The sequence below is a fragment of the Lepus europaeus genome, chromosome 21 (genome assembly GCF_033115175.1).
Source record: "Lepus europaeus isolate LE1 chromosome 21, mLepTim1.pri, whole genome shotgun sequence".
Lineage (NCBI taxonomy): Eukaryota > Metazoa > Chordata > Mammalia > Lagomorpha > Leporidae > Lepus > Lepus europaeus.
Window position 1 is genome coordinate 28,756,078 of NC_084847.1, and position 22,498 is coordinate 28,778,575.

Here is a 22,498-nt window from a genome sequence, read left to right on the forward strand (position 1 = left end):
ACTGCACTTACCATCACAGTTTCAGTGCAAAGGACTCAAATCAGGACCAGCCAAATGAAGGGAGAAAAGACAGCCCTCTGCGCCCTCTTGCTGCGGAACCGGGGCATGCCACCCTCCCGGCGGATCTGCATCTTCCCTGACCAGAAAGCTGCACTGGAGCAGCCAGAATTCTGGTTGAAGTTTAATTACGTGGGCACAACCGATTGGATCATTGGCCACATGATGTAGCTCACTCTCCAGGCAAACCCCAGTGGGGAGGTCATGCAGGCTTAAAGCCCCAACCCTCTACTCACACGGATGGTCTCTGTGCTGAGCCCATCCGCTTACCAGAAACTCAAGTGTGAACCAAGGGCCTGGTGATTTAGTGTTCCTCCCAGGAACCAGGAGGGAAGCAAATTCTGTGTTAGACCACAGTAGCAGACTGAGCGAAAGCCTGAACAGAGCCTGCAAGCCAGGCAGTGTTTGAGTAGGAGCAGTCACTTTTTATGCTGAGCACAGGCAAGGACTTTAAAACCTCTTTTGCTTCCTTCAACAGACTGAACAAGTGGAGTAGCAGAGCCAGGAGCCTTTTTCACATATGAGGTGAGAATTGGGAGATATAACTGGGTCTTTGGTACGAGAGAATTCACCTTTATAATGTCTGCAAGCAGCCCAGCACGTAATCATGCAGATGCTGGTGGTTACTTTTTGTTAGAAGGAGAGGTTTAAAAGTATAAAATATTTTATCTGAAAGCAGCTGTCAAGTCCAACCACCTGTTTGCGGATAAGGAAATTGATTGGTGAGCAAGCAGGTTGTTTGCCAAGGTCTTATCACAGAGGTAGGGGAAACCCAGAGCTAAATAACACCATCTCCTGACCTCCAGCTGGGGCTCTGTCCACCTCCGCGCAGCTGTCTCTGTGCACTGGTCTTGAAAACGGTTTTGCACTAATGTATAGTGGGTTGGTTGGTTGTTTTCAAGTCTGCTCTGCTCACTTAATGTACCATGATGTTTTACGTTTACAACCTACAGCTGCAGGCCGCCGCCGGGGCTCAACAGGCTAATCCTCCGCCTGTGGCACCGGCACCCTGGGTTCTAGTCCCGGTTGGGGCGCCGGATTCTATCCCGGGTGCCCCTCTTCCAGGCCAACCCTCTGCTGTGGCCTGGGAGTGCAGTGGAGGATGGCCCAAGTGCTTGGGCCCTGCACCCCATGGGAGACCAGGATAAGCACTTGGCTCCTGCCATTGGATCAGCGCGGTGCGCCGGCCACAGCGCGCCAGCCGCGGTGACCATTGGAGGGTGAACCAACGGCAAAGGAAGACCTTTCTCTCTGTCTCTCTCTCTCTTTCTCTCTCTCACTGTCCACTCTGCCTGTCAAAAAAAAAAAAAAAGAACCTACAGCTGCAGTGTGGGTAAGCCTTCTTCACATCTGAGGACACGCGTGTCGGCGCATGTGTGTTCAGGGGTGCTAGCTGCTTAGTGGCAAAGCTGCTTTCTGAACCCAGATCTCCTGACCTAGCTGCTCACAGCTGGCAGCCACTCCCAGACTTTCTTCCAAGTTCCGTTTCTGCTCTGAGTGACATGGTGATGCTTTAGATCCTTTGGAAATAGCTTTTCTAAAAATCTGATAGTGATTTACTTCCTCACATTTTGTTTGTTGGTTTTTTACTTTTATTGTATATAATAACCATGCACCCAAGTGCATACTCCACACCAGGCATAATGCCAAGGCTTATATATATAATTATATGACATACATAAAGTAAAACATCTGACAGATTGTATATGGATCTCACTTCATTCAGTTCTCAGAGCCCCCTGGCAAAGTGGGTGGTTTTATTCCTGAGGTTGAATAATGTGGGAGAGTTTTATGACTTGTAGTCACAAAAAGCACACAGACACTGCTGGATCATGTCAATCGTGAGTGTCACTGAGCTAATAATAATAGTAGGTTTCAAGATTACAGTTGCCTTCTTGCTAAGGAGCACATGCTGAACATTGCATTTATACTTTATGGGCATGCCTGCGCCTTAGCCGTTATCAGTCCATGGATAATTTGTTTATCTAAAATGCTTCTAGACAATCCTCAGCCCCTGCCTGCAAAAACGCAGGGACTTGTTCACTGATGAGCTGTTTTACAAGGCAGATGTATAGTCAGTAACCCCAGCTTTTCAAGTTGCCCACGGCAGCACTTCATCCTCATTCGCTTGTTGAGGCCTGTAGGTGCCCACCTGTGTTGTGAGAAGGATTCTGAGAAGCCTGGGCTTTGGCTGCCACCTGCTTGTTTTGCACCTAGAAGTTCCCTGCAGGCACCCACAAGCTTCCCTTCTGAGGAAAGTGTGCTTCCCTGGCCACCTGATGTGTGTAGCCCCATAACGGAGAGGCTGTGGTGGTGGTGCCAGAGAACAGCCTGTGACTGCACACATGTAACCGTGCTCTGTGTGTTTGCCCTAGGAAAGATGCTGCCTTTTCAACCCGAGGGAAGCTCCAGGGCTGGCTGTCGCCTGCTGGGATCAGTGGAGTGTATGCACCCAGCCACATCTCCTGCTCTTTTGCCAGTCTCCTCCCACGAGGGTGGAGGTATCAAGCACGCATCTGGGCTCCCTGGGTGGCTTGCTTCCCGAGCAAAGCCTCTGATCCTTGTTACGTGCACAGCCCGAGGACCGGGACGCTCTGTTAGAACTGCTCTGCTCTTCAGCTTTTCTTACCAGATTTCAAGCTTTGTTTTCACAGAGAGGATTTTAAAATGGGATTCTGTAAGCAAACTGGGCAGTTTCATTTTGGAATAGGTTGTCCGTACGTGTATTAATGTTTTATAGCGCACTTGTGCCTGTTTAAATGTATTGATGTGGATAATATGAAATATCTTAATTATTTAAATAATTCACTGTATTGTTTCTGAAAAGTTGGGAAATTACCGTATACCTTTACAACTTAATGACTTTTGTATTTTATTTTTCAAAATAAAAGCTTTAAATGTGAACCATGGTAGTTCCATGTTTTCATTACTGTGATTTCAGAGCAGCACGAGATCTTATCAGGTTGTGGTCAGCTAAAGCAAAGTTTCTCTGATTGGGGCTGGCGCCTGTAGGGTAGTAGGTTAAGCATCTGCCTGCGGCTCCGGCATCCTGTATGGGCACCAGTTCAAGTCCCAGCTCTTCCACTTCCAATCCAGCTCTCTGCTATGGCCTGGGAAAGCAGTGGAAGATGGCCCAAGTGCTTGGGCCCTTGCACCCACGTGGGAGACCTGAATGGAGTTCCAGGCTCCTGGCTTTGGTCTGACACAGGCCCAGCTGTTGGAGTCACTTGGGGAGTGAACCAGTAGATGGAAAAACCTCTCTCTGTGTCTCTCCTCCTCTCTCTCTTTCACTCTGCCTCTTAAGTAAATAAATAAATTTTTTTTAAAAGTTTCTCTGATTGGCCCTCTAGGCATCATAATTTTTTAATGAAGGTTTCTGTAGTTTGTTTCAGAGAGACCTGTTGCCATCTGTTTCCACTAAGGGAATTGTGATTTTTGTTCTGTGTCCTTCCCACCCCTGGAGAATCCACTGTTGGGGTGAGAGTGTACTGAGTAGGAAAAGAGCAGAGAGCCACTGTCAGAATGGCTGACTTGGAGGACAGCCTTCCACTCCACTGGCTGAAGAAGCGAATGCTGTGGCATTCTTCTGCCACAAAACCTTACTTGTCTCCTCACCCCTCCTTTTCAGATTTATTTATTTATTTTTTTGAAAAGCAGTGTGATAGGAGAGAGATGGAAAGAGAGAGTGATACCAGTCTTCCATCCAGTGGCTCACTCCCCAAATGTCCACAACAGCCAGGGCTAGACCAGCCCAAAACCAGGAGCCAGGAACTCCATCTGGGTCTCTCTAGGGGGTGACAAGAACCCAAGTACCTGAGCCATCATTTACTGTCTTCCAGGTACGTCAGCAGAAAGCTGAATCACAAGCATGGAGTAGCCAGGACTTGAACCAGACATTCTAATATGGGCTGCAGGCATGCCAAGCAGTGGCTTAACCCACTGTGCCACAGCTCCTGTCTCAACATTTCTCTTGAGTCCTGTGAAGAAATACATTTCTGTTCCACATGGCATTGCGATCACATTTAGCATTTTTTGAAGATGACTTTATATTTGTGAAATGTTAAGATTTGATGGAATCAAATGGGAGTAACATGTGAAAGACTACTGGAGTAGAATGAGAACTAAATGGTAAGTGAGCAGGGTGACCCATGACTGGCAAGGGGGCTTCCTGGACCCAGCATAACCAGAGGCAGCAGTGAATCTGTTCCTGTAACCACTGCCACCTAGAGGAAGAGCTGGGGACAGCGTCAAGCTGAATGAATCAGAATGCAGTGATCACCTAGGGGCCAGTGCTGTGGTGTGGCAGCTTAACGCCCTGGCCTGAAGCGCCGGCATCCCATATGGGTGCCGGTTTGAAACCCAGCAGCTCCACTTCCGATCCAGCTCTCTGCTATGGTCTGGGAAAGCAGTGGAAGATGGCCCAAATCCTTGGGCCCCTGCACTCACATGGGAGACCTGGAAGAAGCTCCTGTCTCCTGACTCCTGGCTTCGGATTGGCGCGGCATGGGCCATTGTGGCCAACTGGGGAGTGAACCATCGGATGGAAGACCCCTCTCTCTCTCTCTCTCTCCTCTCTGTGTGTAACTCTTTCAAATAAATAAATAAATAAATAAATTTTTTTAAAAAAATAAGTAATCACTTAGTCAATTAATAATTCTAGTAACATTTATCAGGAGCTTCTCATGGTCTGGGTACTGTGCTAACCATTTTACATCTGCTTTTTTTTAAAAAAAAAGATTTATTTAATTGTTTGAAAGGCAGAGGCAGAAAGAGAGATCTTCCATCTACTGGTTCGCTCCCCACATGGCTGCAATGGTTAGAAATACACTGATCCAAAGCCAGGAGCCACGAGACAGGAGCTTCTTCTACATCTCCCACGAGGGTATGGGGGCCCAAGGACTTGGGCCATCTTCTACTGCTCTCCCAGGCCATAGCAGAGAGCTGGATCTGAAGTGGAGCTGCCAGGACTCAAACTGACACCTATATGGGATGCTGGCACTGCAGGCGGTGGCTTTACCCCCTATGCCACAGCACCAGCCCCACCACTTTGCATCTTTAAAGCCATCTAAATTCTCCTAATCATCATTTTGAGTAGGTGTTATTAATAACCATATTTTATAAGATGTTGAAAGATTGGTTCAGCAAAGTCAAATCTCTCCATGATCGCCCTAGCTGGGACAGTGCCGGGACACATGTGCAGACAGCCTGGCTCCAGGGCCAGTGCCCTTAACTACTGCTCTACCTCTCTGTAATCATCCCTCTGGAGGAACGGAAACTCACCATCAGTGTTTGGTGACAACTTTTTGAGCATCTGCCTCGTGCTTAGTAATTTGGGTTCTGTAATTGTGGGTGCCAAGAAATATGGCCAGGTTGCCTCATTTAGGAGTTTGTGATGTGGGTGAAAATCAAGAAAAATCCACACAAGCCCTTACTTCCAACCCTAACAAAACTTACAATCTTATCCCCCAAAACTAACCAGTAGGTGATGGCTACGAATGGTCTAGGCAGGACTCCATCTGGCAGTCAGTATTTTCAGGATTGAGACCCGTTTCCTGCAAGTTTGTCACATTCACCAGTGTCTTACAGAGACTGTGCCTGCATGGAGGAGATCACTACCTTAGTTTTTCTGAGTGGGGCGAATGGTGATTTTTATTGTGTTTTTTAGTCCTAATACAGCAGTTCATTATTTGAATGTTGGTGTGTGTGTGTGTGTTTAATCTTGTTAGAAAAATAAATGACTTTTATTCTTCCTTTGGAATTTATTGATTTTTACTGAAGATCCCAAAATTGAATTAGTTTTCACAGTGAAAAACCATTTCGGTAATGCAGAAATGGCCTTGTGCTGAGAAGGCAGAACTAGAGTGCCCTCTGCTGACCAAATGTGGGATGACTACTGAACCTACAAAAGAGCTTTAAAGTTGAGAGAAATAAGGAAATGCATCATGAATATATTGGAAGCTTTCTCTATAAAGATGTTCATTGCAATATAGCTTATAAAAACAAAAAGCCAGAAACAATTTGACTGCTTTAGGGGTTGGTTAAATGAATTATGGCGCATCCTTGTAACAGAATACCACTCAGCTAAAAAATATGGTATTGTATTCCATTTTTCCATTTGATGGAGTCATTTTGAGGCAGGAGATATTGAAGCTGTGCAGTGCTTAAACCTGAACTGATAGACCAGTGGAAGTGCCTCAGAAACTGGGTCTGGAGTGGGAGGGAGGACTGAGGAAGTGGCTCCCATGTACTTTCCCAGCCCATGGTGGAATGTATCCATAATTCTAGAACGGACTGGAACGGGAGCTTAACTAGAGACAAAGGGGTTGAAAAAGCAGTGTGCAATATTAAATAGGACAACTGTGAACCCATCAGACAGAATTCGTAAAATGCAGTATTCATGGAATTGCAGAGGTGAGTTATTTTTGCATCTACGGTTTTGGTCTTTGTTTTATTTTAATAAAACAGCACTCGTTAAAAGCTTCCATGTAAAGAGTTTGGTTCAGAGCACTTCAGGATCTGTGTTACTTGCACAGTGAAGATGGCCACAGTGGTTAGTGTGCACCAGAAAGCAAAAGCCCACCCTTCCTGTCTTGCTCTGGATAAGTCCCCCAGGAACCTCACAACTTGGGGAAACTGGTTTTCCACCAGCCCAGCACATTGGCATCCTGAGATGCCCTATGCCCATTAATCACTACTGTGCCTACCTCTATAGACTAATATTACCAACAAAGCAGATGAGGGGGAAATCTCAGGAGAGAGGCAACTATATGAACTTGATTCATTTCACATGATCATTTATTGAATTCCTAATATGTGCCAGACATTTTACTAGACCTTGGAGATATTCCAGAGATGGATAAAAACAGCCTGCCTTGATTTTCAGTAATCTAGGGATCAACGCTGAGACCTTTGCTATAGCCACAGCAAGTTTTAGCTCTGTCTTTTCCTCGCTTGCCTCTAGGGGGAGCAAGAGGCACAGTCCCCCAGCGCAGTGTTCACTCTCGCCCTTCATCTCTCAAGCGCATGATCTGCTGGGTGAAGGCGGGGTCCAGCGTACAAGGTACTCAGGCAGAAGCAGCTTTCAGATTTAAGCTTCTAACGCTCAGCGTGGCACACTTCAGGGTGGTCAGAGAAGCGGCAAGGGGGCAATCTGAGCCATCGGGCACGTGGGACGAGCAGCGCAAGCTAAGGAGTGGTTACCAAATGGTGGTGCATCAGGCAGAGGGGGAGCTGAGCTGGGTTGAGAGCAAGTCCGCCCTTAGCTGAGCTTTTGTGCCTTAGGAAGCTGCTGGCAGGCAGCCTCCTCCCCAAGGTCAGACGAGTCTGGGGAGGCCTCCAACTCCATGCTCGCCATCTCGCCCTTTCTCCCTTTGTCTTCCGTGGACGAGGAACAAGGAAGTGAGAGAATTAAGGAGTGTGAAGGAAGATGACTTAGGTGGTTTTTTTTTTTTTTTTTAAGATTTAGTTCATTTATTTGAAAGAGTTACAGAGAGTGGTAGAGCCAGAGAGGTCTTCCATCTGCTAGTTCACTCCCCAGGTGGCTGCAACGGCCAGAGCTGCACTGATCTGAAGCCAGGAGCTTCCTTTGGGTCTCCCACATGGGTGCAGGGGCCCAAGGACTTGGGCCATCCTCCACTGCCTTCCCAGGCCATAGCAGAGAGCTAGATCAGAAGAGGAGCAGCCAGGACTAGAACCGGTGCCCATATGGGGTGCCGGCGCTTCAGGCCAGGGCTTTAACCCACGCCACAGCACCGGCCCCATGACTTAGGTCTTGAATTTGTTAAGTCTGGGGTGCCTTTGGGGATATCAGAGCTGCCTCATAGCCAGTTGTATGTGGACAAGTTAAGGAAAATCTGGGTAGGAAATTTAAATTTGAAACCATGGAGTAGACAAAACCACTTTGAGAGCCTGTGAAGAATGGGAAATGAAGGAAGCCCAGGACTAACAGGGAGCCAACACCACCAGAGAGATGAGAGATAAACAGAGCCTGCAGAGACGGGAAAGCGATGGAGCGAGGAGGAGAGCCAGAGGAGGGTTGTGGCATTCAAAGGAGGAAGAGATTTCAAGAGAGGAAAAAGTAGTCAACAGTGGCATGCTTCAGAGAGTTCAAGAAGTCACCGGATTTGGCAGTGAGGCAACAGAGATATTAGGAGAGCAGTTTCCCTGAAGTGGTGAGTCAGCAGTCTAACTTGCAGGGGCCCAAGGAAACAGAGGAAGCCAGTGTGAGATCTCCTTGTGAAGGTCTTGGCTCTAAAGGCACAGAGCAAGAAAGCCTGCAGGGCTGAGGAAGAATGTTTGCTTGTTTATACTGGGGGACAGTGGCACATAAAATAGGCTGCAGAAAACAATACAGAGGGAGAGGCTGAAAATTCACAAGAGAAAAGGTTAACTAATGGAGCAAAGGGGGGGATCCTGGAAAGAAAATCAAGAGGGGCGGGGATTTGACCCCAGTCAATCTTGCATGTGTAGCTACCACTTCACTTAGAGGTGGCAAAAGTCACCCAGACCAGACACTGGTGGGTTGATCTGAGATTGATGCTGGAGAAGACGGGCGGGGGGTGGGGGAGAGGGAGTGGCAAACCCATGAAGGTATTCCCTAGAGAGTTGTCAATGTACACATCACAGGGTGTTGGTAAGATAGGGGAGAAGAGATCCAGCTCTCTGCTATGGCCTGGGAAAGCAGTAGAAGATGGCCCAAGTCTTTGGACCCCTGCACCCATGTGGGAGACCCGGAAGAAGCTCCTGGCTCCTGTGCTTCAGATCAGCACAGCTCCGGTGTTGCGGCCATCTGGGGAGTAAACCAGCAGATGGAAGACCTCTCTTTCTCTCTGTTTGTAACTCTGACTTTAAAGTAAATAAATAAATCTTTAAAAAAAAAATGATGAGATCTCAGAGGGAAAACTGAGGGAGGGCAAGGGATTAGGGACTCAAGACTATCAGTCTCAAGTGGGTAAACCAGATTTTGGGAGAGAGGTGGAAGGACAGATCCTGGTGATCAAAGATTGACATATTACAGTTCAAACTTGGGAGGCAAACAAGGTCTTAGTGCTAGCAAAACTCCTCTACAGAATGTATTTCCTTGTGCCCATTCTCCTCACCTCACACAGAATCAAGAATTTTTTTTCATCCTTCTGAAATAAGATTATCCACAAAGAGGTACTATAAAAATGTTCAGAGCAGCATATGATATAAAAATAAAGTTCCAGGGACCAGCGCTGTAGCACAGTGGGTTAAGTCACTGCTTGCCATCCAACATCCCATACCAGAGAGGAGGAGAGAGACAGGCAGACTAATCACCTATCTCCTGGTTTACTCTCTGAATGCAACAGCCAGAGCTAGGCCAGATCAAAGCCAGGAGCTGGGAACTCAATCCAAGTCTCCCACATGGTTGTCAGGGACCCAAATACTTGAACAATGTGCCTGCTATCTTCTAGAATATGCTTTAGCAGAACCAGGACTCAAACCCGTGAGTGTCCCACATGTGAGTTTAAACACTATGCCAAATGTCTGCTCTGGACTCATTTTTAAAAAATTTTTTAGGCCGGCGCTGCGGCTCAATAGGCTAATCCTCCGCCTGCGGCACCGGCACACTGGGTTCCAGTCCTGTTCGGGGCGCCAGATTCTGTCCTGGTTGCCCCTCTTCCAGTCCAGCTCTCTGCTGTGGCCCAGGAGTGCAGTGGAGGATGGCCCAAGTGCTTCGGCCCTGCACCCGCATGGGAGACCAGAAGAAGCACCTGGCTCCTGGCTTCGGATTAGCGCGGTGCGCCAGCCGCGGCAGCCATTGGAGGGTGAACCAACAGCAAAGGAAGACCTTTTTCTCTCTTTCTCTCTCTCTCACTGTCCACTCTGCCTGTCAAAAAAATAAAATAAAATAAAAATTTTTATATCTATCTATCTATCTATCTGAAACACAGATAGGAGAGAGAGAGAGAGAGAGAAAGAGAGAGAGAGAGACAGCTATAAACCTATGTCTAAAACTTTATTTTGAGGGGCATGAATCCTTTGCAAATAGATTTGCACAGCAAATGTATTTTAATGAAATATTTAAGCTTTTTTTTTGTTTGAGAATAAAATTTTTTATAAAGTATAGATTAACAGCCAAAGTACATTATGTAGCACTAAAAATGCACTACTCTCATGACTGGATATTTGGAATCCTAGTATTGTTTCACTTAAAATTAGCTGGTCTTTTATCTATAATTTCTGGGTTTTTATATCTAAATGACAAGAAAGGATTCCAGGCTGATATTTGCAAGCACTTTTCTGCAAGCAACACATTCCTGGTTTGAACAGTCTTAATTTCTAATAAGTATAAATAGGATAATTAAAATATTAAATATAATTTTCTATTTTTATTATTACTACAGGAATCTTTAAATATCACATAAAAATTTGGATCACATAGCTGGAGAGAGAGAGAGAGAGAGAGAGATATCTTTCATTCACTGTTTTAATCCCCAAATGGCCACAATAGCCAGGACAAAGCCACAAGTCTCAGACTCCATCCTGGCCTCCCACATGGGTGGCAGGGACCCAAGCAACAGGTGCCATCATGCACTACCTTCTCAGGAGCATTAGTAGGGAGCTAAATTGGAAGAGGAACAGACGGGACTCAAGTCAGGGCAGTGGGTTGCCAGGGTCACAAGCAGCAGCTTAACCTGCTACACAACAATGCTGGCCCCCCTAATTTTCCATGAACTTTTTGAAGACTCTTCTGTGTGTCTTTGCACTTTTCTGTAACATTTATCCAAACTAAAAAGAACACAGGCACACCGTGTATGGAACAACACACATCATATTCAGGAGAGAAGGGAATGAGATGGGAGACTGTGTTGGTAATGCTGTGTTTCATGAGCTAAGAGGCGAGTAAGTCCATGGGTTTTCATTTATTTTTAATCTACAATTATTTACGCATCTAAAATATATAAATCAAAACTAAAATGAAAAGAGGTAATGTGAAAAAGAAACAGATGCCTTCATTCCTGTTTTCATTCCCTTTATTGTTGAAATATTTATTCACTGAATTGCAATTTTTTAAAAATTATTTTTTAAAGTTTTTTTATTTATTTGAAAGGCAGAGCCAAAGAGAAAGAGAAAGAGAAATATTCTATCCGCTGGTTTGCTCCCCAAATGGCCACAATGGCTAGAGCTGGGCAGGTCCAAATCCAAGATCCAGGAGCTTCCTTTGGGTCTCTTTCATGGGTTCAGGGGCCCAAGGACCTGGGCCATCTTCCGCTACCTTCTCAGGCACATTAGCAAGAAGCCTGCTTTACCCAGTACACCACAGCACTAGCCCATTAATTAAAATTAGGAGGGGCAGGTGTTTGGCTTAGCAGTTAAGGTGCTAGTTGGGGCCATCGCTGTGGCATTGTAGGTTAAGCATCTGCCTGCCCTGCCGGCATCCTATATGAGCGCCAGTTTGAGTCCCAGTCGCTCACTCAGTTTCAGCCATTGCAGCCATCTAGGGAATGAACCAGCAGATGGAAGACCTCTCTCTGTCTGTAACAATGCCTCTCAAGTAAATGAAGAATTTTTTTTTTTTTAAGAAGATGCTAGTTGGGATGCCACTTCACTTATCAGAATGCCTAGGTTTGAGCCCTGGCTCCATTCCAGATTACAGCCTCCTGCTGATCATGGGAGACAGCAGGTGACGGCTTAAGTGGTTAGGTCCCTGCCACCCACATGGGAGATGTGTGGCATCTGTGGACACTTGGGGAGTGAACTAGCTGGTGGGGTTTCTGTGTGTGTGTATGTGTGTGTGTCTGCCCCTCAGATAGCTAAAATTTTATTTTAAAAATTCATAAAACTAAGGGCCAGTATTGAGGGGCAGCAGGTTAAGCTGCCACTTGCAATACCACCATCCCATGGTAGAGTGCCGGCCTGAACCTCAGCTTGTCTGCTTCTGATCACCACCTTCCTGCTGATGCACCTGGGAAAGCACCTCAAGTACTGGGGCCCCTGCCACGCTGATGGAAGGTCCAGATGGAGTTCCGGACTCCTGGCTTCAACCTGGCCCAGCCATGGTTTTGGTCATTGTGGCCATTTGGTGCGAGAACCAGCAGATAGACGATCTCTCGTTCTTCTCTCCCTCCTGCACCCCCCCCCCATCACTCTGCCTTTCAAATAAATCAGCAAATATTTAATTGAAAATATAAAATTAGGGAAGAAATTCAAGAGCTGAATCAATACTTTGAAAGCCTGTGGACACTCAGAAGTTTTTTCTTTGAGGCAGCATGACAGAAAACAGAATATAATTGAATTTCCTTATCTCAGGGCTTGATGTCAGTAGGACTATTTGGTTGAGCCTCAGAAGAGACAAGAACCCCAGGGCTATAACTTCCTGTGTTCTCAGCGAGGCCCTGACTGCACGAGCATGCACCACCAATCTGTCCCTTGGGGACTCTCTGTCGCTTCGCTGTAGCCCTCCTGTGAGCCCACTCCGCTGGGGAGTGGGCATAGTTGCTGCCTGCAAACTGCCTGATCCTTCTGGACTGTTGCTCCAGCCTCTTCCTACTCACCCAGTAGGCCCTTGGTGGAGCCTGCTCACCTTGGATTTCCACACCCGCCTCACAGTGTGTAAGCAAAACCCAATGGGATACTAATTTCCTGAAATAACTCCTCAGCAGAAATGGAAGGTGAAAACCCCAATGCATTCAGCAAGCTAAAACTGACTGTGTGTGGATTTCCCCCTCCTCCTCCTGAGCCTCTGGGGCTCCCTTCCTCTTTTTTTTTTTTTTTTTTTTAACATTCATTTGAAAAGCAATGCAATAAAGAGAGGGAGAAATACAGAAAGAGATCTTAAATCCACTTGTTTATTCTCCAAATAGCTGCAACAGCCAGGGCTGGGCCAGCCTGAAGCCAAGAGTCAGGAACTCTCATCAGAGTCTCCCATGTGGGCCATCTTCCACTGCCTTCTCAGGAGCATTAGCAGGGAGCTGGGTTGGAAGTGGAGCAGCCGGGACTTGAACTGGTGCCCATATGGAACTTGAAACAGCGCTCTGATTGGGATTCTGGGGTTGCAGGCGGCTTAACCTGCTGCACCACAACACGGCTCCCCTCCTCCCTTTGCTTATCCAGCCTCTCTCTTGGGTTGTAGTCACTGTCTCCCTGATAGCCTCTTAGTGCTGTGCTCTTCTCTTATGAACTTCTAGGGGTGGAGAGACCACCTGGAAGAGTGAACCAAAGAAGGAAGCTGATTCCAGGAACTCCCCGTTATGTACTGAACCAACCCTAGGTCTGCAAAGACTTTCTATTAAGTAAGATAAAGATCCTCTACTCTTGCAGCCGGCGCCATGGCATAGCAGGTAAAACTACCACTTGCAGTGTTGGCATCCCAAATGGGTGCTGGTTCGAGTCCCAGCTGCTCCACTTCTGACCCAGTTCTCTGCTCCGGCCTAGGGAAGCAGTGGAAGATGGCCTAGGTCCTTGGACCCCTGCACCCGCATGGGATACCCAGAAGAAGCTCTTGGCTCCTGGCCTCTGACCAGTACAGCTCCGGCCATTGCAGTCATCTGGGGAGTATACCAGCGGATAGAAGATCTCTCTGCCTCTGCCTCTGCCTCTGCCTCTCTGTAACTCTGCCTTTCAAATAAATAAATAAACTTAAAAAAAAAATCCCTTATTCTTTAAACCACTTTTTGTTGTGGCATCAGTTACAGCTGAATCATCCTAATTGTCATAAGGGTGAAAACAGGACATTTTGTGATAGATTTGTCTTAAAAAATTTATTTATTCATTTGAAAGACAGAGGGAGAACCAGAGATATCTTCCATCTCCCTGGTCCACTCCCTAAATGGCCTCAACAGCCAGGTCTGGGCTGGGCCAAAGCCAGGAGCCCAGAATACCATCCAGGTGCATGGTATCCCATGTGCATGGCAGGAACCCAAATACTTTGCGCCATCTTCTGCTTCCCAAGCTGTGCATTAGCAGGGAGCTCAATCAAAAGCAGAGCTGGGACCCGAACCCAGGCACTCCAAAATAGGATGTGGGGGTCCCAAGTGCTGTCTTCGCAGGTAAGGCACACACCTATCCCTGTGATAGCTATTTTTTAAAAAAAGATTTGTTTTTATTTATTTGAAAGAGTTACAGAGAGAGGTAGAGACAGAGAGAGAGGTCTTCCATCCGATGCTTCACTCCCCAGAAGGCCACAAGGAGGGTGGGCTGATCTGAAGCCAGAAGCCAGGAGCTTCTTTCAGGTCTCCCATGTGGGTGCAGGGGCCCAAGGACTTGGATCATCTTCTTCAGTTTTCCCAGACCATAGCAGAGAGCTGGATCGGAAGAGGAGCAGCCAGGACTTGAACTGGCGCTCATATGGGATGCCGACACTTCAGGCCAGGGCGTTAACCTACTGCGCCAGCCCCGTGATAGGTATTTTGGAGAAAGGCTCCTACCCGTTCCAAGGGCCTTCTTTAGGGCAGTGCTGTTCACAGTGTGGTTCTCTGGACCTGAAGTATCAAATTAACCTCGGAGTTTATTTGGAATTCAAATTCGAGGGCTTCACCCCAAATGGATCAGATTCTCTGGAGGTGGGACCGGGAATCTATGTTTCCACAAGATCACCCCTGCAACTAAAGTTGGAGAAAACAGCCACCCCAGAGACTCATGGCTGGGAGAGGGGCGGGCCCGACAGTAGGACGCACTAGCTCATGGCTGACCTCCCTGAAGCTGTCTAATCCCTCAGGCCTCAGGAGCAAAGAACTGGGCATGGAAATCCTTGATCCCCAGGAGGCAGACCCAGCCCCAGGCAGCTTCTTCCCCCTGCAGGGCACACAGCACCCGCGCAACGCAGATGTGCTGGCATGGGGGCAAGAGCGGGTCGCCATCCGCGTGTCCTGGGACTCTCACCGTGGGCACTCCCTGTCATTATTAACTGCACTCAACGGCCCCCATTTTGAGCTTTTTTTTTTCCTCCCCAGATTCCTGCATGAGTCAACGGGGGAAAAGAAATGGAAACCCAGACTGTGCCCTTGCGGCTTGCGGAGGCCCAGCCACTGTGGCTGGGGTGTCGCCCTCTCCTGCATCCTCCCGCCACATAATCCTGGAACGGCTGCCCAGGGCCTCCACCCAGGAGAGAGACAACAGTCAGTCCCCAGCCCTTTTCGGGAGCGGCGTCCTCAGAGCCAACCCGGCGGCGCCGCTATGAGGAGGAGGCCGTAGTGCACCCCCGCCAGTCCACAGCGCGCCCGCAGGCCTATCAGGCGACGGCCGTACGCGTTGCTCGCCCTGCAATTGGGCGAGCTGCCTGCCAATCAAGGCGGAGCCAGCGGGTTCTCGACCAATAACAGGGGGCGGGCCCGGTCAGGCCAGCGGCCCTGCGGTCTGCGCGGTGGTCCGTGAGCTGCAGACGCTGAAGGGAACTGTCGCCCCCTACCCCGGGCCCGCTCGCTGGTTCCTGGCCACTCCGGCCCGCCCGCAGCCGGCCGCGTCATGCCAGGCGCTGAGCGGCGCTAGTGTCCGGGACCGCCGCCCGCCCGCCTGCCCGCCCACCTAAAGCCGCGCCCACTGTCCAGAGCCAGAGGGATGGTGGTAGTCACGGGGCAGCAGTCAGACAGCCGTCGCCCGGACGGTGCCATGTCCAGCTCCGACGCCGAGGACGACTTTCTGGAGCCGGCCACCCCGACGGCCACGCAGGCGGGCCAGGCGCTGCCCCTGCTGCCCCAGGAGGTACCTGGACAGAGGGAGCATGGGAGGTTGAGAGGGGGTCTCGCGCGAGGAGCAGGTGCAGAGGGCAGAGCTGACCTTGGGGGGGGGGGGGACGGTGTGAGCAGCGCAGGACTGGAGCTCGGGGCGCGAGCTGTGCTGCCCCGCCTACCCCAGAGAATGCACCAGGTGTGTCTTCCCTGCCTGAGGGGGCACTTGGTCTCCCAAGCCCCTCCCTCCAGTGTGCACTGCCTGCCACACTATATGGTCACATCCCGTATCCCTATGTCGCACCTCTACCAACTGGAGGAGGGAGGGAGACCCGGAACCCCAAAAGTGATGATGTCTTCTGGAGAGTCCAGGAAGAGGCCTTGGTCATTGCCCAGAGCGGCTCTCCCGCTGCCCAGGGAGTGGGGCGAGGAGCTATCTGCCCTCAAGGAGTAGGTCGATGTATAGCTATGTCCACACCGCCGGGCACCCCATGGCCGCCACTCCTGGCCGCTGCCCTCTGATGCACCGTGGCCGCCCCTGGCCTTGGTCTGTGTGATCCCATCACTATCCTGCCTGAAAAAAAAATGACCCTCCAGAGAAGGAAGAGGAGAAGGGAAAGTAGACATTGCAGGTGGAGACTAGGAGGTAGAGACTAAGGTAGTGCCCGGGTGCAGGAGTGCGTGACACGGGAGGGGCTGGGCTGGGCGATGTTTTTGGGGCAGCAGGTAGCGTTTTGTTTATGTCAGGACCCCTGTACCCACAGCATCATGGGACACTTGTGAAAATGGGCAAAATTCTAACCATAGTCTCTGCAGCTGGTGTGTGTGTTGGGGGGGAGCCTTTGGAGACACAGTGGTGCTATTTTTTGTGCACTGTCACTGAGACAACAGTGAGGTTTGAGGGAAAAGGCACAAGGCCTGGAGACTGTGGGCCATGGCTCTGGTGCCAGCTCCCCCACTGATCCCATTCTTGCTCCTAGTGAGCTCCAAAACTGTTCTCAGTTACTTCTTCCCTGCCTCTGCTTGAATCTTCTTATCTCTCCTGTGGTGTAAACACTTGGATTGGTGTGAGATGTCTCTGGAAAACAGGGTTAAAGAGCTCCATAAATGCAAAATATTATTTATCCTTCAACGATCTTTGAGTCCATGGTGTGAAGCTAGCAAAGCTGTAGAGGACCTGTAGGGTGAGCAGAAGGCATTGTCCCTGTCCCTGGGCTGCACAAAGTAACAGTTGGTACACAGGACTCGACACCTGTCCATTGCCTTCGTTCATTCAGCGAGTTGTGGGGTCTTTAAGGAAAGCCAGGCCCTGGGTGCATTTTGTGCAATGTATTTGTATCCAACTTTATCTCACAAAGGATTTGCAAATGAGGAAAAGGGACTGTCCAGATACAGAGACATAGGCCTTCCCTGGAGCCACAGAGATGTTGTAATATTGAAAAGAATGCAGAGGGGTAACATTTTAGTTGATCTGGAGGAGGAGGTTTGTGGGAAAATCAGGGTAGATTGGCCTTGTTGCTTTCCAGCGCAGTTTGATGGAAGCCACAAGGAGAGAAGGCCATTAAAGCAAAGACAATAGCCTGAGCATTCGAGAGGGGACCTCGAGCTTCCAGACTTGTGCCACTGATTGCAGAAGCTCAGCTGGACCGGGCACTTATCTTGCAGATTACATAGAACAGATGTAAGGGATGTGGGATGAGGCATGGCTGTGTAGATGCATTCAGCGGACATCTGCTGGACCCTGCGGGAGGTGGTGGGATGGGGGATAAGCAGCTGCATGATTAGTGAATAAGATGCCCCCCTACCCTTGGGAACCTTGTTTTCTCACAGAGTCGGTTGACAGAGAAAACACGGCCAGTGAATGACAGCTCTGTCATCTAGTAGGATGTGGCATCCAGTGAAGTTGTGTTGGAGGAATATGTTGTTAACTCTGTTTTGGGGGCAGGTGAGGAAAGATAGAGTGGATATGCTGACAGACGAGGGGCGTTTGGAAGCTTTTAGAACACGTGAACTCTACTAAGTTCTAAGAGGCCTTGGTGTGGACTAGAAAAAGGGGCACACAGATCGTGCCTTCCAGGTGCCCTTACGCACCACCACACGGGGCAAATTCGTTTGCCTGGTGGCTAGTGAGAGAAGAGTGGTAAGGGCATTTCAGGCGATGAAGTTCAGCTTGTGGGAGGAAGACACTGAAGTCTTGGACTCTAGACCAGAGATGGTGGGATGGTAATTGTGGGAAAGACAGATGAGAAAGAGGAGAGTGTTCAGACGTACCCCTGAATGAATGGTGTGGCACTAGACAGGCCCACACAAAGACTAGAGATGGAGCAGCCTTGGCTCTCATTCCCCACTGCTTGCCTGAGAGCCCCGGTGGTCCCCTTCCAGTTTCCTGAGGTTGTCCCCCTTAACATCGGAGGGGCTCACTTCACCACACGCCTGTCCACCCTGCGGCGCTACGAAGACACCATGCTGGCGGCCATGTTCAGTGGGCGGCACTACATCCCCACAGACTCCGAGGGCCGATACTTCATCGACCGGGATGGCACACACTTCGGGTATGTCTCTGCTTCTACAGTTAACCGCGTAGTCCAAGCCAGTGAGTAACCTGGGCTTGGTTCTGGGCCTTTGGCATTGTATTAGTTTTTCGTTGTTACAACTAAAATACCTGATAAGGACAGGCGTTGTGGTACAGCAGGTTAAGCCATAGTGTGGGACACCCTCATCCCATTCTGGTGTGCCTGGTTCAGATCCACCTTCCTGCCAATGCGCCTGGGAGGCAATGAATGATGGCCCAAGTGCTTGAGTTCCTGCTGCCCATGTGGGATACTTGGATGGAGTCCCTGGCCTGGCCCAGACTTGGCTATTGCAGGCATTTGGGGAATGATCTAGCAGATAGAAAATCTCTCTCTCTCTCTCTCTCTCTCTTTCTTTCCTTCCTTCCTTCCTTCCTTCCTTCCTTTTCCTCTCTGTCATTATTCCTTTCATTAAATCTTAAAAAAATAAAATGAAATAGGGACCAGTGTTTTGGCAGAGCAGATAAAGCACCCACCTGCAATGCTGGTATCCCATATAAGTGCCAGTAGGTGTCCCAGCTGCTCTACTTCCAATCCACCTCCCTGCTAATGGCCTGGGAAAAACAGTGGAAGATGGCCCAAGTGCTTGGGCCCCTGCTACCCATGTGGGAGACCTGGAAGAAGCTCCTGGCTCCTGGCTTCAGCCTGGCCCAACCTGGCTGTTGCAGCCATCTGGAGTGTGAACCAGTGGATGGAAGATTCTCTCTCTCTCTCTCTCTCTTTCTCTAACTCTGACTTTCAAATAAACAAATCAATAAACCATTAAAAATAAAATGAGGAGCTGGCATTGTGGCACAGTTTATGATGCTGGCATCCCATATCAGAGTGTTTGTTCAAGTCCCAGTTGCTCTACTTCCCATTCATCTCCCTGCTAATGTGCTTGGGAAGGCAGCAGGAAGATGACCAAAGTACTTGGGCTCCTGCCACCCAGGTGAGAGACCTGGACAGACTTTTGGGTTCCTGGCTTCAGCCTGGTCCAGTCATGGCTATTGCAGCTATTTGGGGAGTAAGCCAATGAGTGAGTGGAAGATCTCTTTCTTTCTGCCTCTCCCTCTCTCTGTCACTCTGCCTTTCAGGTAAATACTTAAATCTTAAAAAATAAAATATATGATACCTGAGAAGAGTTATTGAGGAAGGAAGAAGTTACACTTTTGCTCCATTTTGGAGGTTCACAGTCCAAGGTCAGGCGGCCCCTTTGGTTTAGACATCTGATAGATGATCAAGTCTCCACCCTTACTGCATTGGCCATTAAATCCGTGAACACAAGACTTTGAGGACCAGGCCTTCAATACAAGGGTCTCTCGGAGGTACCCACACTGTTATCTAACCATAGCAGGCATCTTGCATAGTTCCCCAAGGAGGAAGTGATATATTGATTGAATCGAATAAAGGAATGTATTGAATTTAATCAAAATTCGTGATTTCTTTGCCAAAGTAAATAAGAACAGCCAGAGAAATTCCAGGAAGTACACCCAGGTTGGGTGTGTTGAAACTTCTGAGTAATTTCCGACCTGGGAAGTTGTCTTCTATGTGGACAGGAGCAGATGTGACCTCACCGGAGGCAGGGAAGTCTGGAACAGCTTCTTCCAGAACACCTTCAGATCTAGGCATTGTCAGGGGAGGAAGCTTGGTGTGTGAGAGTGGTTCCCTGGCTTCTCTCAGTCATTTAAAACAAACAAACCAGGGCTGTCATTGTGTTACAGAAGGTTAAGCCGCTGCTTACAAGGCTGGCATCCCATATAGGAGCACCGGTTCGAATCCCAGCTGTTCCACTTCCGATCCAGCTCCCTGCTAAAGCACCTGGGAAGACAGCGGATGGGCCCTGCCACCCATTGTGGGAATCCCAGAGGGAGTTCCAGGCTCCTGGCTTCAGCCTGGCTGAACATTGGCTGTTCTAGCCATCTGGGGAATAAACCAGCAGGTAGAAGAGCTTTATCTCTGTCTCTCCCTCTCTATCACTCTGCCTTTCAAACAATTTTATAATCTTTTAAAGATTTTATAATCTTCAGTTAAAAAAAAAGTGAGAGAAGGGCTGACTTAATTTTACCAAGAACAATTAAAAAAAAAAACAAACTTCTATTCATTTTAACACTAAAATGTGGAAAAACAGAATCTCAAAAAAGATAGCCCTTCTTAAGTTGAGGTGTCCAACAAAAATACATACTTTTTTTAAAAAAAGATGTATTCATTTATTTGAAAGAGCTACACAGAAATAGAAAGAGAGGCACAGAGGGGGGGGGGGGGGGTTCTCCATCCGCTTGTTCACTCCCCCGTTGGCCACAATGGCTGGAGCTCCACCAATCTGAAACCAGGAGTCAGGAGCTTCCTCTGGGTCTCCCACATGGGTGCAGGGGCCCAAACACTTGGGCCATCTTCCAGTGCTTTCCAAGGCCATAGCAGAGAGCTGGATAGGAAATGGAGCAGCCAGGTCTTGAACTGGAGTCCATATGGGATGCCAGCACTGCAGGCGGTGGCTTAACCCGCTACGCCACAGCACTGGTTCCAGTACATGCAATTTATAAACTTTATGTCTCAGTTTCTTTGTTTGTGAAATGAGAAATAATCACAGCTGCCTCAAAGGCCTGTCACTGAAGATTACAGAGACTTAGACCCCAGGCCACTTGATGACCTCAAAAAATTCATGGAAAATGGAATGAAAAGATAAGTTTATTCTGATGCAAAAAAAAAATTGAAGCCATTGATTGCTTTTTCATTATGCACATTTTTCATGAATTTTCTGAATATGTCTCATGTGCATGGGCTTCCAAATTTTTTTTTGTACCAACATAAACTTATCTTTTCATTCCATTTCCCGTGAACTTTTGGAAATATGTTTGTACATGGCTAGAAGTTTCTGCTCCTTCAGTCTAACTTTAGAGGTATCTCAAGAACTGACATAATCCTTGACCTTGGACCAAATGACCTGGGAGGCAGAAACTCTCCAGTCACTCAGCCTCTGCACTGACCTTCAAGTCCAGTTGCCCGCACTGAGAGAAGGGTCACTTTTCTTCTCAGAAAGGAGCTTCTGGGCAAATCCTGTTTCTGAAGCATCTGGGTTTCCCCAGTGGGCTGTCAGCTGCCCGGAGTGCTGAGAAAACAAAGTGTGACATCGCCCTGCAGAACTATAAAAAGCTGTTTGTTTGCAGGCTGCTTGGGGGAGGAAAATGCCGGCCCCAGCTGGCAGCTCCCGTAGCACCCTTAGCAGGGCCTTGCCCCAGGGTTTTATTTTTCAGAGCTCACCAAGGTTCACTGAAGATCCTGGAGGACTAATCTTAGAAGACAGGATTTGACTCAAAGCTGATATGCTGTGCCCAGGTGGGCATGTGGGCAATGGCAGAAAGCAGGGTACGGTGGCATGGTGATCAGACCATTGTACTCCAATGGCCTAGGATGATGTTGGAAGACTCGGACAAGGGAGGGCTTGGGGCATTTTGTGGGGTATATTTTTCTGCTGGTGTGGCTCATATACCCTCCTGCACCCCATGGAAGCTGCTTGGGGCCCCATCTAGGGAAGCTCCCATTGCATTCAGCATACCATGGTTTGGTCTGATGTTTGGACTATTGTGGATGTAGGCTTGGAGTCAACCATGTCTGTGTTTAAGCCTCTGGAAGCCGTGGCTCTGTGAAAAAGAGTGTCCCTGACCCTCCATGGGTCTCTCCTGAGCCTCATTTATAAAACAGGGATAAGTTAGTACCCACCTCAGCGTCATTGGAAAGGTTCAATGGGCGAACACAGCAATAGTGGCTGATACAAATTAATGCCTTGTGGGTGTCCACTGGTGAAACAACAGTTTAATCCTGGAGTTTATTTGCTCCCTTCCCATACCTGCCAACGATGGATCTGATCACTCTCAGCACTAAAGAACCCGAAAGGAGAATTAGAAAAACTAAATTTTTATTTTATTTTTTTAAACATTTATTGATGCATTTGAAAGGCGGAGTTACAGAGAGAAATACAGATAGAGTGGTATCTGCCACCTGCTGGTTCACTCCCCAAATGGCTGCAATGGCCAGGGCTGGGCCAGGCTGAAGCCAGGAGCCTGGAACTTTGTCCAGTCTCCCGTGTGGGTGGCAGGGGCCCAAGTATTTGAGCCTTCTTCCCCGATTTCCAGGTGTGTTAGCTGTGACCTTAATCAAGAGTGGAGTAGCTGGGACTCAAAAGCCAGGGCTCATGGGACGCCAGTGTTGCAGGTGGCAATTTAACCTGCTGTACCTCATCAGCTCTGAATTTTCATTTTAGCA

The 22,498-nt window shown here is 48.6% G+C and overlaps 2 protein-coding genes across 4 annotated transcripts in view; both read left to right on the forward strand.

Annotated features, from left to right (window-relative positions):
• Nucleotides 1-2,961, forward strand: part of TPST1 (tyrosylprotein sulfotransferase 1) — a 144,543-nt gene extending 141,582 nt beyond the window's left edge. For both annotated transcript variants that reach the window (XM_062180393.1, XM_062180392.1), the window contains 2 exons: nucleotides 536-582; nucleotides 2,433-2,961. In XM_062180393.1, coding sequence (XP_062036377.1) covers nucleotides 536-553 — 18 coding nt within the window. In that variant the 3' untranslated portion in view covers nucleotides 554-582; nucleotides 2,433-2,961. The remainder of the gene's footprint in view (nucleotides 1-535; nucleotides 583-2,432) is intronic.
• Nucleotides 2,962-15,440: 12,479 nt separating this feature from the next.
• Nucleotides 15,441-22,498, forward strand: part of KCTD7 (potassium channel tetramerization domain containing 7) — a 42,116-nt gene continuing 35,058 nt past the window's right edge. Inside the window, exons 1-2 of one of the 2 annotated variants that reach the window (XM_062179815.1) lie at nucleotides 15,441-15,720; nucleotides 18,069-18,238. In XM_062179815.1, coding sequence (XP_062035799.1) covers nucleotides 15,577-15,720; nucleotides 18,069-18,238 — 314 coding nt within the window. In that variant the 5' untranslated portion in view covers nucleotides 15,441-15,576. The remainder of the gene's footprint in view (nucleotides 15,721-18,068; nucleotides 18,239-22,498) is intronic. The other variant, XM_062179816.1, reaches the window with a different exon arrangement.